General features: G+C 48.8%; 1 protein-coding gene across 2 annotated transcripts; it reads left to right on the top strand.

Moving 5' to 3' along the window:
- The first annotated feature begins 3,706 nt into the window (after positions 1 to 3,706).
- SNUPN (snurportin 1) lies at positions 3,707 to 17,367 on the top strand. 2 transcript variants are annotated; one of them, XM_039492962.1, is made up of 9 exons: positions 3,707 to 4,279; positions 6,534 to 6,699; positions 7,608 to 7,758; positions 8,354 to 8,458; positions 8,838 to 8,934; positions 10,451 to 10,548; positions 10,756 to 10,833; positions 12,236 to 12,316; positions 15,634 to 17,367. In XM_039492962.1, the coding sequence occupies exons 2-9, from the start codon at positions 6,542 to 6,544 to the stop codon at positions 15,961 to 15,963; spliced, it is 1,098 nt and encodes a 365-aa protein (XP_039348896.1). In that variant the 5' UTR covers positions 3,707 to 4,279; positions 6,534 to 6,541; the 3' UTR covers positions 15,964 to 17,367. The 2 variants fall into 2 exon arrangements, with proteins under 2 accessions (XP_039348896.1, XP_039348897.1); XM_039492963.1 differs by lacking the exon at positions 3,707 to 4,279 and adding an exon at positions 5,638 to 6,099.
- Positions 17,368 to 19,539: the final 2,172 nt, after the last annotated feature.

The raw sequence follows: 19,539 nt of genomic DNA on the forward strand, positions 1-19,539 counted from the left end.
GTTGCCTGTTGTAGCCTGGGGGCTCCCCCTTTCCCTGTTTGCTCTGCCTCCCACGTACCCCTGGATGCCTCTGCCCCGCTCCACAGCTGGGTCCCTCTCACACTCCAGCCTTTTCCATGACGCAAGGGAGGGAGGCGAAGCTCGAAAGTTTAAAAAGCCTTCAGGCGAACACAGAGCCAGGCAGCGGAGAGCCCAGTTAGGTCACAGGCTGCCCTCTACAGGCAGCCAGCACAGCTGGCCACGGGAGCTGGGTTTCTTATAAATGGGGGGCATTTATCTTCCTGAACATTAGAGGGCCTCATGCGTAGCTGGATCTGAGCACTTCCAGAATTCAGGGGTGTTCAGAGCTGAGGCAGGTAATAACCTAGCTTTTCATCAGGAGATATCAACCCGCTTTACAAAGGAGGTTAGTATCGTCATGCCCATTTTACAGATGAGGAAACTGAGGCACAGATGGTAAAGTGACTTGTGTAAGCTCTCCTAGCAGGCCAGTAGCAGAGATGGGAATAGAACCAGGTCTCCTGAGTCCCAGCCCAGTGCACCAGCCACAGGGACACACTGGCAATTCCCTTATTATAAGTCAATTATTTTAATAATTATTGTTATAATGAAAACCTACAGACCTAGAGCTTGATTTTCCTGTCCTTTGCACAGGTATAAACAAGGAACAACTCCATTAAAGTCAGTGGAGTCACAACAATGTAAACCTGGAATGAGTGGACAATTTGGCCCCTAGTGTGTCATATCTCCTCTGCCTGTCTAATTGAGACCCCAGTCCTGCAAGTTGCTTCCCATAAATGAACATGTGGCCCCACATGGAGCCCTACTGGAACAGCTTGCAGGATCAGGGCCTTAGATTACATCTCACTGGTTCGGGGAGTATCTGTATTTGAAGGCTTGTATCATGCCTGGCACATTATCAGTGCTTAAAAATAGTAATTAATTAATGTCTACATTTTCCCAAATAGGTATTGGACCCAAGGGCGTCACTACAAATAACTGCAGGATACACTGGTATTTCTATGTGTCCTGTGATCGCAGGAACAGAACATCACATCTGAAGACTGAGCATCTTTCTATTTAGTTTTTGTTTACAGCTTTATCATTTTTGTTGAATGCAAAAGCTGGTGTGTTCAGTGAGACACCTGGAGCTGAATTCAGACTGTGTGCAGGAGGCAAAATGCAGAGCCGGTGGAGCTGCTCCTGCTGACTGTGGGTCTGAATGTGGCCCATACTGTGTTAATATCTAGTAAGATACCTGAGACTGTAAATACAAACAGGAAAAGGGGAGTTTCTCAATTTTTGCAGCTCATCCACTCATCCTACTTTATAGGAAGTAAACAAAAGTGAAGTCTGTGAGGGCCTAGCCAAGAGAAACAGTGTGATCTCTTTTAATCAGTCCAATGCCTATGTTTTAATACACACATTTACTGGCTTTATACATCCTAGCTTCAGGCGTTAATTGTTTTTTGTTTTGTTTTTTATCACCTTCAAAAAGCTTAATTTCTATAGAGTGGCCTGTGCTAGTCGGTTTGCTATGAGTTGCATAGGTAGATTCTACATGAGATATTTTCATACAGTATCATGGCAGGGTGGTTAGCAGTTGATTTTTAGATCTCTGCTCCCAAACTTCAATCCTGTCTGCTTTAAAGGGCCAGATTCAGCATTACCCAGCACCTTGTTTAGTCATTCGCACCCTATGCAAATTTTACACCCACTCTGAAGTGGTGTAAATCAGTGCTTCTCAAGCTATCTGATGTGGGGGACCGGCAATTTTTTTTTCCAATGTGCCAGGGACCAGTGTCATATTATTATCCTATTTGATGCTCTTATGAGGAAACTCGCTGCGGACCAGCAGCCGATGGCTCGCGGACCCACCATTTTGAGAAGCACTGGTGTAAATGACTACAGAAGGCCCTTTGTCTCCTTCACCCACTCCCAACTTCATACCTTCATCACTGGACCAATCAACTTTCACTCAGGGCCCAATCTATCTCACAAGGTGCTGAGCACCTTCAACTCCTATGGAAGGTAGTGGGAGTGGTGGCATCCAGCATCTCCCAAGAAGAGCTCAGCACCTTACAAAATCAGGCCATTTTTTTTATCATTCAAATCACTCCTAAACAAGAGCTGGACAAAATTTTTTGGTTGAAAATTTTTGCTTGAAAAATGCAAATTCAGCTACACCAAAACATTTTGCGAATTCATACCAGTTTTGAAGTTTGTTTCCAAGAAAAACAATTCTGAAAAAATCAAAATGTTTTGATTTTTTTGGTATGAAATTACTTTTTTGTTTCAAAATTTCCTTTATTTTTTTCAAAGTTCAAAAGTGTTAAAACATGGCTGAAATCTAAACAAAACATTTTGCTTGACTTGAAATGAAATTGGTTTTCACATAAGAACGGCCATACTGGGTCAGACCAAAGGTCCATCCAGCCCAGTATCCTGTCTTCTGACAGTGGTCAATGCCAGGTGCCCCACAGGGAATGAACAGAACAGGTAATCACCAAGTGATCCATCCCCTGTCATCCATTCCCAGCTTCTGGCAAACAGAGGCTAGGGACACCATCCCTGCCCATCCCAGCTAATAGCCATTGATGGACATAACTTCCATGAATTTATCTAGTTCTTTTTTTAACCCTGTTATAGTCTTGACTTGTTATTGGTCTGTCCTGAAACTAATTTTTTTTTTGACTTTTTGAAATTGCCACCCAATTGAAATCTCCCACAGCTCTGCTCCTAACAATCCACTTGTCCCACAAGGCCAACGTGTGCAAACATCCCAACCCAACGCTGCTGTCATTTACACTGTATCTGTTTGTGCCTTTATAAAGTCTGCACTGGAGGGCCAGGATTATGTTTGCTGTGTATTTTTCCTACTGCAAAAGAGTATATGTCTGTGGTGCTGTACACATAATAAGGTACAAAAGGGCAAACCAAGTCTTGTCTTCTTAATTCAGAACTGCTGTGTGGAGAGGCATGACAGGCCAATTTTGCTTTGATTATGTCTCATTTAACTTGGACATTTATTATTAATCATTATTATTATTCTTTTGTGGAACTTGGGGCACATCACTGTCTCTTCCCTGAAGAGTTTACGGTCCATGGGCCAGATCCTGAATGTTCTTATGCACATGAGCAACCTTGAGTAGTCTCACTGACTTCAATGGGAGAACTTGCACAAGCAAAGCTACCCAGGTGATTAAGCATTTGCAGGATGAGGCCCTATAAAATGAACCAGAGATAGGACACATTAAGGATGCCACAGGAAGTATTATTTAGGTCTTGATTCTGCAAATGCTTTAAGCATAGGTGTAGCAGAATTCTATTTTTTCTTTATAATTTCAACAGGTCATGTTTATTTGTAAGCATTTTTTTTCCAGATTTGTAGCCATTTAAATTTTCACAGTTGCAGATTATGGGCCGATAGGCTGGGGGTGGGGCCAGACAATTATCTAATGACTGTAAATGTTGAGATGCAACAAGAATGCTCTAGAACCCTTACGACACAAACTGTCAACATCATATGTCAAAATACACCAATTAAAGATCCTTAAACCCAAGTTCTCAAGCGCCATTCCCCTCACTTTGCTTAGCTGCGAATGTCCATGATTGTTGATGGAAATATTGTGTTGGCAGTTTGTGGGTGTGCGCTGAACCGGACATTTAGTGATTACAATCTACCCCTTTCCAAGCCTAGTTAAGCTGCACCCTTTGCCTATTCACGCGCTCTAAGGCCCAGCCCTCCAAAGGGATTTAGGTGCTGGAACCAATGGGCGTAAGGCGCCTGAGCACCGAGACTGGTTTGCCGGATCGGGGCCCGACACGGCAAGCGCCGCGGGGGCAGGTCCCAGCAGCAGCCGCCGCCCCGATTTACTGCTGACATCCGAGGCGGTTCTTGTTTGCGAGCTCTCCCCGCTGCCACCGCCGGGCCGGGGAGAGCAGGTTGGGGGGGTCCGGCTTGTCCCCTCGGCTAGACTCGTGCAGAGCCCCGCGCACCCGCAATTCAGCCCCCTCCCCCGAGTAATTAGCTGCGGACAGCCCGGGGCGGCGGCTCCGTACCCGGCCCTGTCTGCGCTGGGCCTAAGCGGGCCGCCGGCCTCCCTCGGCTCGGGCGCCACAGGCCTAGCGGCGCTGCAGCCTCCCGCGCGGCCCGGCGGAGGCTCCGCAGGCAGCGGGGCGGGGCCAGGCACGCCGGGCAGGAGGCCGCTCGGCCCGGCCGGAACCCGCCTCGGCGGCCTCGTGACGGCGCGACTCGACTCGGCTGGAGCGCGGCCCGGTGAGCGGAGCGTCGGGCTGGGGCGGGCGGGTTCTGCTGCTCTGTGTCCGCCCCGGCCGGCCCCGTTTCCAGCCCCGCTCCCGTCTGCCACCCCCTGATCCCATCCCGCCTTCCCCACCTCCTCCCGTCCCTCCATTCCCCGCTACCCACCGCCCTCCTCTGTCCTCTGATCCCATCCAGCCTTCCCCAACTACTCCTCCCGCCGTTCCTCCAGTCCCCGCTACCCACCGCCCTCCTCTGTCCTCTGATCCCATCCCGCCTTCCCCACCTCCTCCCGTCCCTCCATTCCTTGCTACCCACCGCCCTCCTCTGTTCTCTGATCCCATCCCGCCTTCCCCACCTCCTCCCGTCCCTCCATTCCCCGCTACCCACCGCCCTCCTCTGTCCTCTGATCCCATCCCGCCTTCCCCACCTCCCGTCCCTCCATTCCCTGCTACCCACCGCCCTCCTCTGTCCTCTGATCCCATCCCGCCTTCCCCACCTCCCCTCTCCTCCTCCCGTCCCTCCATTCCCCGCAACCCACCGCCCTCCTCTGATCCCATGCCGCCTTCCCCACCTCCCCTCTCCTCCTCCCATCCCTCCATTCCCTGCTGGCCACCGCCCTCCTCTGATCCCATCCCGCCTTCCCCACCTCCCTTCTCCTCCTCCCGTCCCTCCATTCCCCGCTACCCACCGCCCTCCTCTGATCCCATCCTGCCTTCCCCACCTCCCGTCCCTCCATTCCCCGCTACCCACTGCCCTCCTCTGTCCTCTGATCCCATCCCACCTTCCCCACCTCCCCACCTCCTCCCGTCCCTCCATTCCCCGCTACCCACCGCCCTCCTCTGATCCCATCCCGCCTTCCCCACCTCCTCCCATCCCTCCATTCCCCGCTACCCACCGCTCTCCTCTGATCCCATCCCGCCTTCCCCACCTCCCTTCTCCTCCTCCCGTCCCTCCATTCCCCGCTACCCACCGCCCTCCTCTGTCCTCTGATCCCATCCTGCCTTCCCCACCTCCCGCCGTCCCTCCCTTCCCCGCGACCCACCGCCCTCCTCTGATCCCATCCCGCCTTCCCCACCTCCTGCCGTTCCTCCATTCCCCGCTACCCACCACCCTCCTCTGATCCCATCCCGCCTTCCCCACCTCCCGCCGTTCCTCCATTCCCCGCTACCCACCGCCCTCCTCTGATCCCATCCCGCCTTCCCCACCTCCCTTCTCCTACCGTCCCTCCATTCCCCGCTACCCACCGCCCTCCTCTGATCCCATCCCACCTCCCTTCTCCTCCTCCCGTCCCTCCGTTCTCCTCTGTCCCATCCTTCCATCCCCCTTCTCTCTACACCCATCCATCTCCTCCCATCTCTCCAATCCCCTCATCCCGCCTTCTCTCTATCTCTCCCCTCCCCTTGCTCCGATCTCTCCACGCCTTCACTCTTCCCCATCCTTTGTTCCCATTTCCCCAACTGCTCCACTTTCCTCTCCCTCCTCCCAGCTCCACTACCCCTATTCCCATTTCCCCTCTCCTGCTCCCCTCCATTCCCACTCCCTGTTCCCCTCTCCCCCTCCACTCCCCCTGCTCCACTTCTCCCATCATCTCTCCATCACTCTCCTGCATAGAGCCACAGCATGGTCCAGCTTAGTGGGCTGGGCATGAGGACTCCTAGGTTCTGTTCCCAGCTGCACCTCCTGAGCCCACATTTCCAAACTTTCATTGTCCTCTGTATTGAAGCACCTAATTAAATGGCCTGGTGTCCCGAGGGGCTGAGTACCAAGGATTGTCTCCCACCGAGATCCATGAGAGTGGCAGGTGCTCAGCACCTCGAAACTCTGCTCACCTTTATGTAGGTGCCTGACAGTGTTGGCTTTAACCTCTGTCCCCACAATTTCCTGTGACATGAGAATGCAATTTCCTAACCTCTCTGGACTGGCTGGGAGGATTAATTAATATTTGCACACTGCATGGACAATGTGAAGAGTTAGGTACTATCCTGCCATCTCCTGGGCCCCACTGCCAGCTCTCCTCTTCCATCTGCTGCACCCTCTCCATCTGTGTGTTGGGCTCCCCTTCGCTCTGTCCGTCCACCTCCACCTCTGAACCCATCCTGTAATCCTTTCAGCTGGGCTGTAAAACACCATGTTCTTTCCCTCCTCTCCAGCCACCTGGTCTTCTTGTTTCCTTTGGTTGCTGAGGGCCTGGGTAGCCATCCCAAGCTGCTCAGGCAGGCGGAAATTAACTCTGCCTAACGTTCCACTCAGTTCGCTTTTTCTCTCCCAGAGAGTAAAATGGAGGAGTTGAACCAAGCACTGGCTTCCAGCTTCGCTGTGTCTCAGGACCTGAACAGCACAGCAGCCCCTCACCCCCGACTGGCACAGTACAAGTCCAAGTACAGTTCCTTGGAGCAGGCAGAGAGGAGACGTCGGCTCCTGGAACTTCAGAAATCGTAAGGATTCTATAACTGATGGCCTTTTCCCCTTGGCTGCTGATCCTTTTAGAGCTACTCCAGGGGCTTGTCTCTGTCTGCCCCATATCTTGTGGGCCAGGCATTTTATCAATGGTGTTTTGATATGTGGCGTCTGCTCACTGTAGGGTCGTGTGAGTGTGAAGTACTCTGGCCTTGGTGTGCCTCCAGCATGTACCCATGGGTTGGCATGTTAGAAGGCTGGCACTAGTGCTACCACTGTAGCTGCTGGGCTGGGAGACGGGGGAAGGCTGGTACCAGTGAGTCAGGAACGGCCCCTTGGTACCGCTATGAGAATGTATAGTTACTTAGAATCCACAGAGCTAGAGGAATAACTCCACATGGAGTGTCCGAGTGTGTAGCCTATATGGCAGTGTGTATGCAGCGGAGGGGAGAGCATGCATGGGAGTCGGAGCAGAAATGGAGAGTGGGGCATTCCTGTGCTTCCTGGGAACGTGTTCTGCGATGCAGCTTTCAGGATGACCTGCTTGGGTTCCTTATAACTGTGTCTTTCCAGAATAAGAATGCTCTGACAGGATGTGCGATTACAGTGTGTTCTACTCATGCTTTGGGTATGTTAAGGCAGAGGCCAAATGCCTCCAGCATTGAGCTGTGTAGGGGGGGATAGATGCCGGAGCTCCACAACCCACAGTCTGTTAAAGTTAGAAAACAGTTGTTGTTCTGGTATTCTGGCTGGCTCGTGTGCGGATGGTCTCAAAGGGCACAGCTGAGAATCCTCATTGGCTACATGGACCATTCCCTTAACAAGCGCATGTATTCAGCGCCTTGCTCACTGGATCCAGACACAGCATTCCAAGGTGCGTGGGAGGGCGGAAATGGCCATGTCTCCTTTCAAAGAGGGAAATGGGTTTCTCTGTTCTCTCCTGCAGTAAGAGATTGGACTATGTGAACCATGCCAGGAGACTGGCAGAGGATGACTGGACTGGAGCTGAGAGGGAGGAGGAGGAAGGTGAAGATGCGGGCAGTGAGGATATGGACGTTGACGTGGGCAAGAAGTTGCCAAAGCGCTATGCTAACCAAGTGAGCAGGGATACATGGCACAGGGAAATGATGGGCCTGCGCCTGGGAATGAGCGTGTGCATGTGTCTGTGCGGGAAAGTGCACGTGTGGGGTGAGTGTGGGCTGCATGCAGGGGTGAGCACTGTGTACATGCATGCACAGTGCTTACAGGCAACAGTTGAAAGCTTATCTGCATTCAGGGCAGAATTGCAGGGTTGGGGGAGGTGTGTGGGGGTGGATTCCCAATCCAGTGGTGAAATCATAGTAGGGATAGTACATAAGATAGAGTGAACGTGTTTCCCAAAGTAGCAACACATTTCCTTACCCCTGTTATAAATCCACTGTTATAAATGTTTTAACTGACTCAAACCCACGGCTTTTAATTCATTGTGAGACCTTCTGTCATTCCCTATGGGGCTGTTCAGTGCTATTAAAAAGAGGTTGGATATCCACGTAAGTGTCCATTTAGATGCATGGGGCTGTGAACTATAAGTCACCGATGCAGATCTAGGCCTCAGCTGGAGAAAGCAGGGCCATTATTTGTGTTTCTTGACCTATAAGTATTTGTTCTGTTCCCAAGTGTCATCATTAACACTGTTGCTATGTAACCTTACAGCTAATGCTTTCTGAGTGGCTGATTGATGTCCCCCCAGATCTGGAACAAGAATGGATCCTGGTGATGTGTCCCATGGGGAAAAGGGCACTGATTGTGGCATCCAGGGTAAGAGATCATAGTGTGTGTCAACCACACAAAGCACAGTAGTGGAACTCTGTATGTGCACCCATCCGTCCATCCTTATAAAATCAGATGTTAGTCCAGGAATTCTGGTTGCTGTCTTCCTGCCAATGCTGCAAAAAACCTGCTCCTGCTCCTAGGGGAGTTTTGCTTCTGATGTCAATGGGGGTATGTCTAAAATCAGCTATGCTGGGGGGCCTGGTTTCAATACAGTGGTCCCCAGGTGCTGTTAAAATACAGCCCCATCTTGTAAGGTACATGGGACAGGTCTGGGATTGTAACTGGATCTGTGTTTTAAAGCCTTGAGTATGGTTACACTCCAAGCCACGGATCTAACAGCAGCACTTTCTCCATTTCCCTACAGGGCTCCACTGCAGCTTACACCAAGAGTGGATTTTGTGTCAACAGGTTCCCCTCCCTCTTGCCAGGGGGAAACAGGCGTAATTCGGCAACTGGGAAAGGTAATGATCTGGAGAAGCCTTCAAAATTGGTATGAGAGACCTGGCCTGCTTCTCTGTGTGTATTTAATCTTGGGCTACCCAGCAGGACTAGGTTCTCCTTGTGGCTAAAGGGTACCCTAACTTCCGTGTCTATCTATTTACATTGTGATGTGAGATGTTTGGGGAATATTGGGTATTTTTTCACTATTTTAATATCCGTTTCTCTTAGGCTCACAACCTCCATATCCTTTTCGCACTTAAAAGCCAGAGCTGTCTCTGTGTTAACACAAGTCCCTTTGCACAGACCGCATTCGTCCTGCCAGCTGTTTAAATCCGGTCTTTGAGCTCCCGCTGGTGAACGGGGTCTTACCGTGTTCTGGTTCTCCAGCTGGGGAGCAGGGTCGGGGGCTGCTCCACGCAGTTCCCGGAAGCAGCAGCATGTCCCCACTCTGGCTCCTATGCGTAGGGGCAATCAGGGGGCTCCAGTCTGCATGCTGCCCCCACCTCAAGTGCCGCCCCTGCAGCTCCCATTGGCTGTGAACCACAGCCAATGGTATCTACAGGGGTGGCGCTTGTGGCTGGGACAGCATGCAAAGCCGCCTGGCCACGCCTCCACATAGGAGCTGGAGGGGGACATGCTGCTGCTTCCCAGAGCCACTTGAGGTAAGTGCCGCCTGGAGCCTGCACCCCTGAGCCTCTCCTTGTGCCCCAACCCCTTGCCACAGCCCTGATCCCCCTCCAAACCCCTCGATCCCAGCCTGGAGCACCCTCCTGCTCCCCAAATCCCTCATCCACAGCCACACCCCAGAGCCTGTACGCCTTCCCGTACCCCATCCCTCTGCCCCAGCCCTGATCCCCCTCCTGCCCTCTGAACCCCTCGGTCCCAGCCCTGAGCACCCTCCTATACCCCAAGCTCCTCATCCCCAGCCCCAACCCAGAGCCCTCTTCCCCCCCACCCCCGCACCCCACTCCTCCGCCTCAGCCCAAAGCCCCCTCCCGCACCCTGAACTCCTCTTTTCTGGCCCCACCCTGGAGCCTGCACCCCCAACCAGAGCCTCACCCCCTCCCGCACCCCAACCCCAATTTTGTGAGCATTCGTGGCCTGCCATACAATTTCTGTTCCAAGATGTGGCCCTTGGGCCAAACAGTTTGCTCACCCCTGGTGTAGAGCCTTCAACCTTGCTCTTTGTAATATTACGAAGCTGCATTGAGTCTGTTATTTAAGAGGGGTTGTGAATGCATGGCAGACTTTTTCAGTGGATCCATAGCTTCCTCTTCATGGTTCGGGTCCTCCACCTAGCAGTCTGCCCTGCATGTTCACTGACTCCCATCAGCAGATGGTGTCTTTCCTGTGCCCCTCTGAGCTAGTTTGGATTCTACTGCAGTAGCTTCCAAAGCTGGAATGGGAGTGAAGGTTGTGTAGGGCAGAGTTCTTCCAGCCCAAGCTGTAGTAAAAGTCCTGGTAGTGTCAGAGCTGTAGTATGTAGTTTGGGTCTGTAGCACTCCATGCCTGGATCACCCGTGTTTGTATGTACAGACTACACGATCTTGGACTGTATCTACAGTGAAGTGAACCAGACGTACTACATCCTTGACGTGATGTGTTGGAGGGGGCATCCCGTTTATGACTGTCAGGTACTGGACCTTTCTTCACCCTAGCCAGTGCATTCAACCCCCCTCCTTACTGGAGGGAGCCTCATTGTGTCACTTGTTCTTTGAACTGTGTCAGATATCAGGGATTCGGTGGAATCTGCAGTAGGTGAATGCCGTGAGGCACCACAGTAGACTCCCCAGTGTTTGGGATGGATGATCACTACCCTGTGTGTCTTCTGCCTTCTCCAGACAGATTTCCGATTCTACTGGCTTCATTCTAAGATACAAGAAGAGGAAGGGCTGGCAGAGAAAAGCAGAATTAATCCAGTAAGTCCTTGGTATCCAGAGCGCAAGGAGAGTGGGTTTAACTCTCCCATTCAGAATGGGCTGTGTTTTGGCATGTTTGTTGGTTTGATCTTCCACATGTCACCACTTGGTCACTGAAATGTTCTTCTGATGAAATGAGATCCCACATTCAGGATGTAAACAAAACATTTAAAAACAATAAACCTGCACTTTCCACTCTAAGTGCTGGAGGAGATCCGGGCTGCAGGGTATTAACTGGCTGCAGTGCCACTTTTAGTCTCCCTGACTGAAATGCAGATGTAAAGGAAAACCAGCAAGGTTTCCCCAGGGACAGCATTAGTGTGCATTTGCTCTCCGACAGGAATCCTCTTTTGATGTTAGGAGAGAGTCTCACCTGCTCTCAAGAACTTGCTTTCAGTCTGAGGGGTTGTGTTTGAGGCAGAACCAGAGATTCATAAAGCACCAGCCCTTCCTCTACTGAGCTGTGCTGAATGCATGAAGTTGAAGGGACTGAGGCTGTGATGAGACCAGTTTCTGTGCAGTACAGAGCGCCCTCAACTTCCGCTGACTCCAATGAGAGATAACACATCAGAGGCCCCTGATCACAGAGCTTTTATTTTGAACAGTTGTTCCTGAATACCTCACTCTTGAAATCCAGGGGGCTACTCATGAGTTTAAAGTTAGCAAGTGCTTAAGCACCTTGTTGAAGGAGGATCTTTTCCCTGTTCCATTAAACTAGTTACTGCTGCATATGTGAGCCATGGTCTCAAGGGTTTTTTTAAAAAAAACAAACAACCACCTCTGCCAGCTCAGGTCTCTGCTGAGCAAACGGAAACATGGAGCTTGTTCCTACAAACGCTTACTACGAAGTGGTTTGCTCACTGCCACGAGTAATTCACTTCAGTGGGGTTTCTCAGTGGCAAGTCTTGTACTCAGTAGTAAGTCTTTCTAGGATTGAACCCATAGATTGTAAGCTCTTCAGAGCCTGGACTCTGATTTATATGGTGCCATGTGCCCCTGTGGGGCTATGAAACTTGTAACTGTCAACCAGGCAGAGCTGGTTGTGCGATCCAGTGATATGCTCAGAGAGAGCGATTTGGGCCTAAATTCACTGCAGGCGTAAGTGGTCACATCTCTGATTTCAGTGAATATGCATCTTATGTCAGTGTCGAATTTGTTCATCGACATTCAACAGATGCTACTTGTGCTCATGCTGAAACAGGAGTAACAAAAAGATCATTGGGCTGGTTTTCAGAAGTGGTTGGCACCTGCATCTGCCATTGACTTGAACTGCAGGTAATTGGCACCTCTGTACAATTAAGTCCTGTCGCTTTATCTCCAGAACCCAAAGCTTTGCAACACTTGGTATAATTGGCCAGTGGGAGAGAATGCACTAACTGCTCTAATTCTCTTACCCTTTCAGTTTAAATTTGTGGGCCTGCAGAGTTTCCCCTGCACCCCAGAGAGCCTATGCGAGGTGCTGGCCATGGACTTCCCCTTTGAGGTAAGATGGCTTTCTGCCTTTGGTGGAGGGACTGGGAACTTGGGACCACGCTGTGGCTCAGTGACAACAGAGCTGTGTGTTGTATAGGGGCTTGGGGGGTGGCGGGGAGGTGGTTTTAAGGATGTACTGTTAGAAGAGAAGCTGCATTTGGGGTAATATGTCTGATTTTACTTGGGAATTGTGGCTTCTGCAGACATGCTGGAAGCCAACTCAGCTGCAACCCGGCTCCCATACAATGGACCAACAGTAAAGGATGGTCTTATGGTTAAAGCACTAGACTGAGACTCAGGAGACTGCAGTCATTTCCCACCTCTGCCACAGAGACCATGTATGACCTTGGACAAGTCACTTCATCCATCTGTAGCTTTTCTCCATCTGTAATCTTGGATAACCATACTTCCCTGCCTCATGTGGTGAGGACAGATTCACCTGTGTCTGAGGTGTTTAGATCCTACAGTGATGGGGGGGGGCCATATATGAACCTAGATAGAAAGGGAGACAACCACTCCTTCTCAATTACCCCAAGCCAAATGCCTCTGACTCTCAACTGCATCTCTTGAGCTCTCTTGGCCTATGTAAGCAATTACAACAAATGCAGACTGAAACATACTGGCAAGCAAATGCTAGATTTGCTGGTAACCATTGATTGTCTGATGCCTTCTTGTTAAGGCAAAGATAGTCATCAGATTTGGCCAGCAAGTCTGAGTCCTCTGAATGGCAGTACTGGAATTGTACTAAGCAAAGAGCAGAATGCACAGAACATCTATAAAGCCTTTATGATTCTTTAGCCAATAGGCTCTCTTGCCTGCCAAAACTTGAAGAATCTGGCAGCCTTAGTGACATTTTTGGCCTGAAAGCTTAATTCTGCCTCTAGACATCCCCCGCCTGGAAAAGAGCTGTAGAACATAGCCCCACTGAAGGAGGGATAGAAAGTTCCAGGAAGACACTGAAATTCTCAATAGACTCAATTTTCCTCTCTTGATTTATCAAACTCTCTCATGTATCCCAGTCACAATTTGCCCCCAAGTGTCCAGCCGTGAAAGGCTAGTGCATCAACATGCTGGGTCATCACGCTGACCCTTGTCTAATTTGGCGCTAACTGTAGCTCTGAGTTCTCTTCCTAAGCCAGTACTGACACAGAAATAGGTCACCAAGCATTCATTAAAGAAAACTGAATGAATGACCATGTTAAATTTGCCACCAGAGGGAGCTCATGAAGTCCCTGTAATGTAGCATGAACAAAAAGAATTAAAACTTGCGGGCTACAGGTGGACCAAGTCTTGCTTATGGACTGCATCCTATGAAAACCAGATGAATTTGCTATGTGTGGCTGCTTCAGGAAAGCAAAGGTGAATTTTCCCCATTTGTTAACTATGGAGGAACGTATAGTGCTCATGCTGTTCAAATGATCTCTTGCAGGTGATGGCAGTGAGTTTAGTCACATTTTTCAAACCTCGGTCCCTAAAGTGAAGTTTCTGACTCCAAATTTAGGACCTGATCGAAAGCCCAGTGAGGTCAGTGGGAGTCTTTCTGTTGATTTCAGTGGGCTTTCGATCAGTCCACTGGCCTTTTAAATAAAAGTGATTTATGAGTCTGTTTTTCAGAGATGCACAAATCTGATGGAAGTAATTGAAAATCCTATTGAAGTCAATTGGAGCTGTAGGTGCTTGGCTCTTTGGAAAATCACAAGCCTCTTTTACTTGGGTATCAAAGTCTGAGCTTAACTTGAGGCACTCAAGTTTGAAAGTGTTGGCCACAAAAAAATAAAATTCCTCCATACCAATTTCCCATCAAGTTTAGTCTTGTGCAAACAGTAACATTAACCCTCTTTCTGAATTGGCTGGCGTCAGGACAGTGATTCAGTGTAGAGACAGACAGCAAATTAAATTGGCTGGAATGAAAATAGAAACTGAAGTAATTTACAGAAAAAACCTCTTGAGAGGACGTGACTTATCTCGATCTAGCTCATTCTTGGCCCAGCTTCTTGGGACTCTCCCCATGTGCTGAAATCTTGAAATAAAAGGAATGCAATTGAAGGAGCTTCCCTGGGTCTCTACCTAGCAGAGTCCCAAAGTTACTTAAAGACTTTCTCCTGCTTTGTGTGGCTAGTATGGCCTCTTATTGACCATTACCTGGAACGTATTACATGTGTCTGCATGGCAGAGTATGGTCACGTCAGGAGCTCTCTTTTCCTGTGTCATCCCTTACTTCCCCCATGTCTGTGTTTGCATGCAGAATATTCAGGGATCTTGCCCAAGCAGAATATGAATCTCATTGCTTTGGTTCATGTTCGATTAACACAAGTCCCCTGTCCATGGGCTTTTTCTGCCAGAGCCCCACAGTGATCGATAACCAAGTAACCCTCTCTCTTCCCCAGTTACTCTGCACAGTCAGCCTCTTTGCTCACATGCAAATTGCTTTTTAGAGTTCAGCTGGGTTTGCTAAAAGGAGCTGCCCTCCCTCCCCCCAGACATTAAGAAATCCCAAGGTAAGGTGTAATCTGACCAAGTGCACCTATGGGAATCAGTGGAAGAGATAATCGAAAATCTTTAGTGTGCTGGGTAAATTTAAATGGAAAAGAGGCTAATAGGTAACATCAGCCAGCTTCAGTGCTTGAATTGCAGTTGTAGCAAAAGGCTAAGGGCCTGATCCTTCAAGTACAGAGGGCCCTTAACTGCCATTGATTTTGAGTGGGAGATAAGGACACTCATTACCTCCTGAGATTCATTAAGAATTTATTGAGCATGAGGAAGCTGACGGAACAGGAACAGTAGACTGATCAGGGCTGCTTTGCGTCACTGCCTCTGACTAATCACTTCCAAGATGTCCTATTCTTTTTAATAATAAAAAAACAACAACAACAAAAAACCCTGGGATGTTCTTTCTGTAAGGCTGCCTTATTAAAAATCAGCCTGAGTTTCTTCAGTGTAGGAGCACAGCAACCAAACCCAAAACACTGATATTTGCTGATCAACTGACATTAGCCTAACTGTTTGTTGTGTTTCTTTAATGATCCGATGGATGTGACCCATTCAGCATTTAATTGTATTCCCATCGAAAGAGGCGCTAATCTGATAGTATTGGAACTCTTGGGTTTCCACTTTACTCTTCCTTGGTTTATCTCATTGTCTGAAATAATCAAATAAAATGTCTGATTGTTTTAGCTTGAAAGTGAAAAGAGATCAGTAAAGCTGGGAAGCATCAAAGTCAAATGTATTTGCTTTCAGATATCTCTGTGCACGCTTACACCTGAAATACCTCTGTCGCCTGATGTAAATGCTGCCCGTTCCATCTCTCTGTCTCTCTGCCTCTTACAGATAGATGGGCTCCTCTTCTACCATAAACAAACCCACTACAGCCCCGGCAGCACCCCACTAGTGGGCTGGCTCCGACCCTACATGGTATCAGACATCCTTGGGATGACTGTGCCAGCTAATCCGCTAACTACCAAACCAGACTACGCCGGGCACCAGCTCCAGCAGATCATTGAGCATAAGAAGAGTAAAAAGCTGGCAGGAGAGGAGGGATGCTTGAGCTCCAAGGAGGTGGCTGAGAACGGACATTATGAGTTGGAACACTTGTCTACACCTCGGCCGGCAGAATCTCCCAACAGCCAAGTTGAGACAGCAAGCCAGATGGAGAGCTAGACTACTGTAGTGGGATGGTTTTATTGAGAGGGTGAGGGGCCACAGCACAGCCTTCTCGTTTTCCATTGCTGCTCATGCTGGCTGGGAGGAGGATAATAGTGATCACTGGATGGCTCTGTTTTAAGTGCCTTTAAGGGAAATAGGTCAGCTTTAACAGTTGTTGCAAGGACTATCACTTCTGTGGAGATGCTAAGGCTTAGTCCTACCTGCTGAAGAAATCTGCTCTTGGGATTGTACCCTGTGCCAAACTGCATGGTTACTCATTTAGAACCTGATCCTGTTCCTATTGGACTCCATGGCCAAAACTCCATTCTCAGAGCAGGATTCAGACACCTCTTTGTAAACTGAACACCAAATACCAGGCCTCAGACAAACCTTATTAGGCTGAAAATCTGGGGCATTTCCACCTCCAATCCAGTGGTTTGCACTTAAGACCCTTTTGATGAAAGTTTTGTGGTCAATCTGATTCTGGTTTCAGAGGGTTGCACTATAAGTCTAAAATCTGAAGGCTGTGTTTGACACCCACATGTTAGTGAGAAACAGACTTTCCTTGCATCAGAACAGGCCCCTGTATCGAAAAATGGCCGTGTGCAAAAAGAACTCAGCATAATTTTATTCTCTGACCCTTTTTGCAATAGGGGAAATGCCCAAGTCATGTTGAATTTTTTTTTTTTTTTTTTGTGGTTGAATGTGCAGAATAAAGTGTTTCATATAAATATTAACTCTTCAGTCTCTCTTACCAGTTAACCAATTTTGGATTATCATTTAGATTTCTTTGAATCAGGCACTTTATAGCACTAACTGAAAATATTATGTATGGTTGAGTTTCACAACTCTGTCAATGCACCTTAGTCCTTATCTCATGCTCTCCCTGCTATTCCAGTCCTAGCCCTCTCTCTTGTATACAGATTTTCAACTGCATTTATATGTACCAGGATGTGTCTACACTACAAACAGTACAGTACAGCCTCTGTTATGTGGGCACATGGTACTGCAACAGGAGGGTGTTGTCTGTCGCTATATTAAACCAATCTCGAGAGGCAGCAGCTAGGTTGTTGGAAGAATTCTTCCATCAACCCAGCTGCTCTACGGTAAGGGTTAAGTCAACATAACGACGTCACACAGGTATGAAATGTTTCATAGCCCTGAGCCATGGAGCTAGGTGATCTAATTTTTAGGTAGACCAGGCCCTATTTTTATGATTAAAATGAGTATCTGCTAGGGTGAGACCACAAAACTCAACTGACTGGTTACCCAAACTAGGTTTTCACTGGTGATAAAAGGCCAGTATGTTAACTCCCAGGTTTGAACTCTTTATTATGTTATATAGACAGCAAATTAGTTATGATTCCAACCAACCCACTCAAGTTAAAAGAGGTGGATAAAATTTCATACTATAAATACTACTGCAGGTGATGTACCTGATTCTCCATGAAGCTCTGCTTGGTTATGAAGAGAAATCACATTATGTATAGTAGGTGATGAGCACCCTGATACCAGGAATGATTCTTTATGTGTAGACAGTAGATCCATTTATATACTCCCCCATCCGCCCCCATTTTCCCCAGAAAATGCTGGCTTCTGTGCCAAGAGTGTGGGTGGCTAGTAGTGGTTTGATTGTACAGCTGATATTGATAATACAAGTGGGCAGCAGGAACTGTAATAACTATACTGAAAACTCAGCGTGGAAGAGAATGTTGGCCTATTACCCCCTTCATTCACACACACATGGGAAATCACGCCCTGGATGTGTGAATGAATTTGGTTGTTAACACTTGGCTTGAATATGCTGCAGGCCTCTTCAAACTGCTGTTTATTGTTAGTATGAAACAACTCTTGGGGTGGGAGGTCTGTACTACCCTCCCCTTCCCTGTACAGTGAGGGATGGAGAACGTATGTGAGGTACACCTCTACCCTGATAGAACGCGACCTGATATAACACGAATTCTGATATAACGCGGTAAAGCGGTGCTCCGGGGGGCGGGGCTGCGCACTCTGGCGGATCAAAGCAAGTTCAATATAACAGTAAGATTTTTTGGCTCCTGAGGACAGCATTATATCAAGGTAGAGATGTAATAAGTGTCCTAAGACCTGCTGTAGCCTAAACCAGTGACAGGCTCTGCTTGTAAAAAATGAATAATACTGCTGTTGCTCTCTGTGAATCAGATCCTGATGGCAACATTCAACTGGTTGGAGGAAATTGGTGCAAGAGGCATGCTGGAAGCATGGGCCCCTAATCAGGGCGCTTTTCAGATGTAATAAAGTGCTCATTTATTTAATCATCCAGGAATCCAAATCTAAGGCTGCGCGTCCCTAGCCGCTTGCTTTGGGAAAGGGAAAGCCGCAGCTCTGGTTACTACCTTGTATGCTGTCCTTCACAGAGCTTTCCAAGGTCTCCAGCAAAGGGGAGTCATCAGTATAAAATACAGCAGGAGGGAAAAGGCTTTTCTCTGATAGAAGGGGGAAACTGAAGCTGTCTTTATATGTTGTAAAGGATCCCTTGTAGACAGTGCTGCATAGTTCTGCTTTAAAAATATTAGCAGGCTCCAGGAGTAAATCTTTACATTACAATACATGCTGAAAATGAAAGGGTGTGTTTGGGGAGAAGGTGTTAAACAAAAGTTGCTGGCTGCAAAGCATTCTGTTTCTATAACTCATAGCTGTTGGGTGTGATGCTGATACTGGAGCGCTCTCCACCCTGCTCCAGGTGGAACAAGCAGCTGCCTCCGCTCCTTGTACCTGCACGTGGCAATGTAAGTTACTGCCAGGTGCAACAGGAACCTGCTGAGGCAGCAACAAGGAGATAGCTGGATAAGTGGGGAGAGCCCAGTATAGCAGAGCTAGCCAAAGTGTGGCCTGTGGGATTCTAGAAGTGTGCTCATCTTTAGTGGGGAGATGTGGCCTACAATCAAGCCCCAGCTCAGAGCATTGTAAGCTGGCAGGATCTTCAGCCTCCACGGGCCTCACTTCCATGGAAAAGATGGAGATAGCTGCCCTGTGCTCCATTTTCCTGCAAGTTAGATACAAGCCCTCCGGCTGCCGGCAAGTTGCCAGGGCAGCCCTTGTCAGCGGAACAAAATGTCCACCCCTGCCACAGCCACTGAGGCCAGTTGGGGTATAGCTTTCTGAGCAAGCCCTGTTGCAGTACCCAGACATGCCCCCAGAGGCAGTGTGCAGCGACTGTAGCATGAACAGTGCTCTGAATCAAAGCTCTGAAGGCATTTTTAAAAATCCCCTTAGCAACCGGCTGTCCCACTCCCCACTAGCAGCAACTGCTGTTCAGCTAGTTAAGTAGAACTACCTACCCAGACTTTTACATGCCTGTCGATGAGGTGGAGGTAGATTTAGTTAATGGATTTGGGGAAGTGGTGACCACACGCCCTTTCCTTGGAAATGGGACCTGAAACTTGTTTGTTGTGACGTGGTGAAATGGTACGGAAAAAAATTGCAACCGCTGATCTAGTTCATTACTGGTCTTGTTCCCCTACAAGGGAATCCATCATCTGTCTATCATTCTAGATATGAATATTGTGCATATCAGTGTGGTAACTTACACAGTGCAAGTGAACTGGAGAG

This window comes from Mauremys reevesii, linkage group 10 (assembly GCF_016161935.1).
Source record: "Mauremys reevesii isolate NIE-2019 linkage group 10, ASM1616193v1, whole genome shotgun sequence".
In the NCBI taxonomy this organism is placed as follows: domain Eukaryota; kingdom Metazoa; phylum Chordata; order Testudines; family Geoemydidae; genus Mauremys; species Mauremys reevesii.

Coding starts and splice junctions, on each gene's coding strand:
- SNUPN (XM_039492962.1), top strand. CDS start 6,542: ATGGAGGAGTTGAACCAAGCACTGGCTTCCAGCTTCGCTGTGTCTCAG. Junction 10,834..12,235: donor AGAAAAGCAGAATTAATCCA/GTAAGTCCTTGG, acceptor TTACCCTTTCAG/TTTAAATTTGTGGGCCTGCA. Junction 12,317..15,633: donor CCATGGACTTCCCCTTTGAG/GTAAGATGGCTT, acceptor TGCCTCTTACAG/ATAGATGGGCTCCTCTTCTA.